Source organism: Diadema antillarum, unplaced genomic scaffold (assembly GCF_040938485.1).
Source record: "Diadema antillarum isolate AM-2024a unplaced genomic scaffold, OU_Dant_1.0 seq00003031_RagTag, whole genome shotgun sequence".
Classification (NCBI taxonomy): domain Eukaryota; kingdom Metazoa; phylum Echinodermata; class Echinoidea; order Diadematoida; family Diadematidae; genus Diadema; species Diadema antillarum.
In genome coordinates, this window is record NW_027273621.1 from 1 (window position 1) to 8787 (window position 8787).

At 37.7% G+C, this 8787-nt stretch overlaps 1 protein-coding gene across 1 annotated transcript; it reads right to left on the reverse strand.

Annotated features, from left to right (window-relative positions):
* Nucleotides 1–1737: 1737 nt before the first annotated feature.
* On the reverse strand, nt 1738–6473 carry LOC139715186 (vinculin-like; the record flags this gene model as incomplete). Its single annotated transcript, XM_071626782.1, has 5 exons — nt 1738–1968; nt 2904–2973; nt 4303–4395; nt 5166–5311; nt 6281–6473. Coding segments are annotated over 5 exons (733 nt in total), but the record flags the coding sequence as incomplete, so codon positions are not given.
* Between the last annotated feature and the right edge of the window lie 2314 nt (nt 6474–8787).

The window sequence follows — 8787 nt, forward strand, 5'->3', positions numbered from 1 at the left end:
GTTATGTACTGCGTATGTGCTGCGTATAGAGCTATACACATTCATTATTTGGATTCCTAAATATCCTGTATATGAGTCAGGCCAGCCTTTCCACCTCACAGGGTCCCTATGATACTGGCTCAAGAAGACACCAAGCAAACATCTGTTTGATCCCTTAGTCCCACCTACACTGTTTGATGGAGATGAAAGGGGTTCAGAATGGATCCACTCTTAAAGGCATATGATTTACCATTTGCAAATGAAACATAAAATCAGCATTAGTGCTTCGGAATAGTTCTAAAATGTGACTTAGAGTAGAAACAACCAATGATAAAATTTGAATTAGTATAATCGATGTTAAAGGACAAGTTCACCTTCATAGACATGTGGGTAGAGTGAATGCAGCAATATTAGTAGAACACATCAGTGAGAGTTTGAGGAAAATCGGACAATACGTTCAAAAGTTATGAATTTTTGAAGTTTCTGCTCACTCAAGGCTGGCTGAGAAGACTACAATGGCTTGTGATGTCACATGAGTACAACAGTATAAAGAAAAAATAAAGAAAATTCAACATATTTTCCCTTTTCTCGCATAACAAAAGAACACTTGACTTCTCTCTTTCAGAAGGCAGGAGGGTATAATATTACCCTTAACATATGTCAGTAACAAGTCGAAGAAATGTGTACTTTATTCAAAAAGTGAAATTTTGTGAAATTCTCTTTTTATTTTCTTTATATCGTTGCATGCATATGACATCATACACTGTAGTAGTTTTCTCATCCAGCAGTGACTGCGCAGATAGTTTAAAAATTCATAACTTTGGAACGGATTGTCCGATTTTCCCGAAACTTTCATTGATGTGTTCAACTGATATTGTTGCATTCACACAATCCACATGTATATGAAGGTAGACTTGTCCTTTAAGTATTGTTGAATAAACAAAATGTGAACTATAGTTATAATAAAAAAATTTCCAGACTAAACCGTATACAGTTACGGTTTATTAAGAAAAATAGTGATATCTCCTTAAATGTTAGGCTTTGTTGCAAAAATTTCATATGGTAGGATGTTTTGTGATACAACTGACCAACACATATGCATCAAATGTGATATCTTGAACATTTTTAAAGGGATCGTACAGTTTTGGTTGAGACCTAATTTCAGGTTTCTAACATTTTTTGGTGAGATAATGAGAAACCTCTTATGAAATATGAAAGAGCATGTAATTCTATGAGGAATTCAACGTTTATTTGATGAAAATTGGTTTTGAAATGGCTGAGATATCCAAAAAGGGCGATTCTAATAAAGTGTGGGACCCACACTTTATCACGATCGCTTTGTTTTACTTTGTTTTTAGATGTTTCTGTCATTCCAAACCCGATTTTCATCAAATAAACTTTGAATTCCTCTTTAAATGGTATGCTCAGTACTATATCATAAGTGTTTTCTTGGTATCTCGCAAAAAGTTAAAAGCCCAATTCTCATCTCCACCAATACTGTACTATCCCTTTAAATCACTGCTCCCAAAGGTAAACAGTACCTTTAACATACATTAAAAGTCAGATGATAACACATGTCACTCAAAGCTATACTTTACAGCTAGTTTGTAATGCTTCCTCAACCGAGGGTCACTTCAAATTAAAGAGTGCAAAGTTCAACTATGAGTCATTTCAAATTACAGAGTTCAAAGGTCATCCAAGGGTCATTTCACATGAAAAAGAGTACAAAGGTCAACCAAGAATCATTCACACTAATACACTGTGCTCCTACCTGTTCTCCAGGATTGAGGAGAAGAACCTTCCCAGCAGCCACCACCTGAGGTGCCAGGTCCCTCACTTCCTGTGCCCTGCCATTGAGTTCCTCCACCAGCTGCCTGTCATTGCTGTTACCAGCCGCTGCCACAGCCTTGGCCGTATCAGTGATGGTATTAGCGTGTCTCAGGAAGATGGTAGCCCTAGAGGTATAGGTTGGCTCCCGGTCTGGAACATCTACAGGAAGTCAAACATTTGACCTTTGACTTCAGTTTATGCTCACTTCCTTCATCTATGTATCAAATTCTGTACTAGCACACACTATCTTTATCTGGTGTATTTTACGTTTGTTTTGAAAAGATCAATGTAAGATATTACATGGAATACGAATGACCACAGTACGCAACAGACATGACCTCCAACATTGAATAATACAACAGCAATGATAATTGCAGCATTACATACTCTAACAGCATGCCACTACAAAATCTCAGGCTCCTCCCCTCAAAAGTCTCTCTTACTCTTGCTCTTACACCAAACTGTGCTGCTTTTACAGACTCTGCATTTGTGAAATATCTACAGATAGACCTGGAGTTTACACTCATAATGCGTTCATGAGGTCATTAGCAAATTAGAAGTCAATGCAAGGTTACTCGAAGGTCAACGGGAATGGAAATATCAAGTATTTCTGTATGTTTACAATTGCTATTCAATGTGATCAATTATACACTGTACATTAATAGAGTGTGCATGTATGATCGACTTGTTAATGTGCTATTGTTGAATGCGGGTATAAATATCTTCTATTGTTTTGCTTCAGCAAACCAAACAAAATACAACAAAATTGAATGGATGCAAAAGATGATAAAGAATTTTGATAATTCTACTTGCAAAAATATTATGAGAAACCCATACAGCCTGACAAACTAACATATTTCCTAAACTAAAGGGCAATTACTTTAAAAAAAAATCATAAATATGTAAATTGTTCAATTAATTGATACAGCTTGAGTTACACATGTACTTGCTAAGCACGTAATATATCATCTTATTTCACTTCCCATTGCTGAAATTGCTTATCTACACTGATAAAGGGTACCCTGTCAATCAGTTGCAGCATATATCATCTCATGCCATACCACAAGAAATATCAAGGCTAACAGGTGTCTTACCAATGGGGGCTTTTGCTGCCTTCTCCAGTTGTTTGATTGGTGTGGTAGTATCCATGAAGGCATCAACCACCTACAAAAAAATTAACATGACATTAATGTCATGTTACATACACCATGTAGATACAGTGTTAACATATGTACAGAATGGCATGGTCAAAATGCATGGAAGGCATAACAAGAAATCAAGTGCCGTACATGACAGATCATGCCCTTGCATTATAACAGCATGTTCAAATTCCATGTCTTATTATATCTTACAGTAAAATGAGCATTATTGACAAAAGATTTATCATATTACACTAAAGCAAAACATGAACAACAACAACAATGATTTCGCTCTGCCTGTTTCCAAACATAACATTGGGAAATTTGTTGTTTTGTCTTGTTTTGTTTCTTTCTTATGCCTGTTTCTTCACACATCACTTCAAACGCAGATCAAGATGATATTTTTGGACCAAATTAAATGCAGTTCAGTCACACAGAATACCAGAACTATATGTTTTAGACACTAGTACACTATACAGTGTACACCACACACAAGAAACCAATATACCACACACAAGGTATCAATACACCATATACACACCACATACTACACAAGAAGTAACCAGACTCAGGACTGCATGAAAGGGAAATCCTCATCACCCACCTACTTGACCAGTGCATATACACCACACACAAAAATCAATACACCAAACACCAGAGACATTACACTATACACAAAGTGTCAATACACCACATACACACTACACAAGATGTAACCACACTAAAACCCCTTTATATCATCCACCTCCTTGACCAGTGCATATACACCACAAAAAAGGAATCAATACACCAAACACCAAAGACCAATACACCATACACAAAGGATCAATATACCACATACACACCACATAAAGGGAAACTCCTCATCACCCACTTCCTTGACCAGTACATATACACCACACACAAAAATCAAACACCAAACACCAGAGACCAGTATACCATACACAAAGTACCAATACACCACATACTACACACAAGGTAACCAGACTGAAGACTAGTTATGAAGGGGAACCCCTCATCACCTACCTTTCTGACCAGTGTGTATATACCACACACACACAAAAAAAAAAACCACAAACACACACACCAGAGACCAATACACTATACACAAATTGTCTAATTACACTGTACCACATAATTTATACACCAAAGGTAACCAGACTCAAAACTGTATGAAAGGGAAATCCTCATCACCCATCTCCTTGACCAGTGCATATACACCACAAAAGAGAATCAATACACCAAACACCAGGGACCAACACACCATACACAAAGTGTCAATACATCACATACACACTACACAAGAGGTAACCAGACTCAAGATCGTACAAAGGGTAAACCCCTCATCACTCACCTCCTTCACCAGTGCATTCTCTATCATCTTCTGGAGGGCTGGGAGTTTCTCTGCAAGGAGCCTAGCGACCCTCTCAGCCTCTGGGGAGTTCCCCTTGTGAGAGAGATGAACAAAGAGAGATGAGTGGCTTGGACAAGCTCATTTTGCTGTGTTTCCCATAGACACCTGCTGAGTAAACTTGGAGCTAGTCTTCAATGAGTTTGAAAGTAGCTTGGTTAGCATTACACTTCACCAGACTCAAAGAGAGAAATTCGTCACATTTAGGCTTGCAGTGTTCCGAGAATAAGATGACAAAAAATGAAACCCTAAAGACACTTAATAAGAGGAAAAGTAGCGGGTGATACCGAATCGTGGTTGCATATATTTTAAGGTCTACACAGCTTAGAAAAAAATTACAGAAGACTATTTGCGTATCGTGATTTTGACAAAAAGAAAGATTTGTTGATGACAGATATTGGACACACCTATCAAGATATAACTTCAACCTTAGATGGTGATATGTCCCTACACTGAGTTCATCAAGTTATAGAGAAGTGTGAACTTTCTCCGGCTTGGACTGACAGACTTCACAAGCCTTCACTATACATTATTCACTTCCCACATACAGTCATCACAGTTATGTAGCAAAATAAAACAACTCACACAAGAACTTAACTTTTGATGATTCAAAAATGTTACATCAGTGTACACAGCACACCTTGTCTACATAGCTTTGGTATTTGTGTGCTTAGAAACACCAGTATAAAGCCCCATATCGATACAATTATTATTGGGACTAAGGGATTAACCATGCCTCGTTTCACCAGGTCTGTGAGAACAGATGTCCTTTCATGAAACTTAATATGTGGGACTAAGACACTAACCATGCCTCGTTTCACCAGGTCTGTTATCTGCTTAGCGAGTTGTTCCACCTCAGCACACTTCTGGAGAAGTTCTGCTCTCTCTGGCCCACTCATGTTTTCAGCCACTTTACGGCCCTGAGACACGATGCCAGCGATGGCCCGGTTAGCTTCAGCCAATCAAACAGGAAAATAAGATCGAAATTAATCATCACATTATTTCATGAACTGATCCTCTTACAGGGAAAACAATTCTAGTAAAATGTTACATTTCCTTTTACCGCTTTTTGTCTCTGAACAATGTCTACTAGCATAATACAGTGTACTTCTTCCATCATTTTTTTATGGCAATATCCTTGCAATCTGATTGTGAGTGATAACTTAAACTGCAAATGCTGTTTGTTTGTTTGTTTGTTTGTTTGTTCATTTTCCTTTAGACAAGATGTCTGGATAGCTCATACTCAGCTATGCTAAGCTGGTCTTCCATGGGGTCCAGGTGATTAGTTTGTGTCAGATATTTTTTGTGAGATGCTAATTTCCCTGTTGTGAGGGTCTGCTAATTGTAACTTCAATTTCATACAATAAAATGAGAATGAGAGTAACATGTGACAATACTAGTACTGATTGATTTTACTAGGTGATTTCCTGAACAAAATCAAAGAGTGTGTTCTTCATTCGAAGCACTGCGCTAGTGTGCTATTATGTCCAAATATTGCTATGTCTCAGCCAAGGCAGCATGCTAGACCTACCATTATAGTTCTAGTTGCACATACACGTAATCCAAGATTGACTTGACATGGCTCGAATTTCTTTAAAAATGATACACATCATTGTTTTCATGCAATATCATTTTTGTGGCTCGAAGATCATCCAAAAAATCTATAAAAATAAGACCACTGCAAAAAAAAAAAAAAAATCAGCTCATACAATACAAGATTTTACAGCAACAAGTATCTATCCTCATTTTTCTCAACTTTGTGTAACAACCATTTTCATGAAAAATTGTACAACTGCCTACAAAGGGGAGGGATTACACAGATAATAAAGTATCGCAAAACCTTCTTGTTGGCTCCGAGCTAGTATCAGACTGTCCCTCCCTCTCTATTTCATTCAACCTCCCTGTGACAGAGTGGACTCACCGACATCCATGTCATTCGGTGTAGGGTTTCGAAGCCACTTCTGGGCCTGTTCCACTTTGCCAGCCAGGGTGTAGGCAGTCTTGGTCACTCCACTGACCATTGCCCTCTTGACCGAGTCATCCACCTGCTTCTGAAGGTAGTCCAGTTTGGCTGCTATCTGACGAGCAAGCTGCAAGGCTTCTGGTGAATTGCCCTGATAATCACAAACACCAAAACATTCAGTGTAATGACAGCATAACACCACATACTTGGCGTTGATTAAATTTCCCTGATAGTAACAGACAAACGCTTGACTAGGACAACGGCCTCTGAACATATGCCTTGCAATAACTAAAGAAATATTTGATTAGCCCTGAATAATAGATTGCTAGGCCATATCATTTTATACCAAAGTCTTTCAAACTCAAATTCAAATCAAACTTTATTTTCACTTTTTTTTTTCAACAGAATGAACAAGGAACAATATGATAAATTTGACATGGGGGTCACTGAGAATATACACATAGCCATAGAAAATATACCAAGCCACTTTATGAGTGGCTTGGGAATGAACATACAATGTCAAAACTTAGCCCGAACTCTTTACTGTTTATCGGTTGATCGTCCTTGAATGACTATAGATATGTCATATTGCATAGTTGATGAATTATGTGACAAGGAACACAAATTAATTAATCAATTGTTTATCGCTCGCTTTCCCCGAATATCTAGATAAGTGATATTGCATAGGTAATAAATAAATGTGGGAAGGAACAAGAAAAAAAGTGAACCCAAACTACGTATCGTTTCTTTAAAGGTCACATTGCATAGATAATGAATGGTGGAGGATGGAACAAAAATGAGCAAGAACTGTTTATCGTTTGATCGTACGCGAATAGCTTGATGGGTTACATTGCATAAATAATTAATGGTGTGAGAAGGAACATACGAAATATTATATCCGGAGGATTTCTATGAAATTGGTTACACCCTCTTCATCATTTCAATGCTGATGATAAAACATTCTGTATGTTCCTGAGAAGATGATCCAATTTTCTTAAGTGGTAACCAATGGTTACGCATACCTAAAATTCAACCTTGATTACTCGTGTTGGTAATTTTTGCAGTATGACCATACAAGCCCACACATCTGGCTACTATGTACTATGCACAAACGTGCGTGTATTGTAGTCGCCCACTTAACTCAACCCCAGCGTCTTTGCATCCATTGCGCCCAGTGCTTCACCCCAGACAACACACAAACGTAACAAACTTCATGTCGTAACCCAGTTCACTCAGCCTCCAACATTTGCCAAATTTATCTTTATATCATTACTTTCATTAGATTGATTGTTCCTATTGTGGCTGATACATATTTACTATCAAGCGTATTTGGCTAATCCTCTTGAGCAATTAATTTTCTCAGTTTGCAATGCTTGCTGAATGCATAAGAGTCTCCCGACTCTGAGAGCTTCCGAGACTGCAACATGAGTGTCTGCCAAGTGATCCACAATGAGGCACATGAGTGGTCATTAACAGCCGAAACGAGCTTGTCTGCACATTAATTTTCTCACATCAGCAACTGTATACCTGGCTGGTATGGATGTACGCTCCATTTATGCCTATTAAAGTGAACGTTACAACCGTTAAAACAGTCGAATGTCGCTGCACCATTCCGAATACATTTATCTTGTAATCTCTCAATTATCTATAAAGTGTATTTTGCAAGGCCGTCATGTTTTGTTTCCTAACGTAATTATACTCAGCTTCAACTTGATACAATGTACCAAGAATTCAGTTAGTTGTTGTGACTAGTGGGTGACATCTTTGAAATTATACAAGCATATTCAACTTTGCAAGCCTTCTGCTTTAGAGGCCCTGCTGACCGTACAATGTTATGATGTCGGCAAGAAATTATTCAAAATTCGGTCATTATAGTCACGTTTCTTTCAAACGGAAGTGAACAAACACAACCATAAATGTTATCACCATCGAGAATCCCTTCTGCACATAAAAAAAAACAGCTTTCATAAGCTAGATTGGTATGAAAATCCGAACCAAAATCAGAATCACCGATACTCGTGTAGCGCAGTTCAATCAAAGTCCGTATATGGCATCGCTTCATTTCTTTTTCTTGGTGTTCATGTTGTCTTATAGAGCATTTTTTAACTTCTTTATGTGTTTGTTTGGTATAGCTTCTTTTACTTTTGCTGACAAGCAATTTCTGAATTTGCATCAGAATGAACATGTAGCTTTTCTTTTTTAAAAATGAGACAAGCATGACCAGATTTATTGCATCACTTCAGTAACTGATATAATGAAGGCGATGTCGAATACATTTAAAACACACAAGCAGGCAAGCGAAACAATCGAACAAACAAGCAAACTTTAAGGAGTGGTGATATGATCAACTGTTTAAGTGCCACTTCATAAACTTTTGCGTACTACACTTTTGAGTACTAGTAAACTTATATTATCAGGGACAGGAAGAGATGCCAATAAAGACAGATTCCTATACGGAACGATTC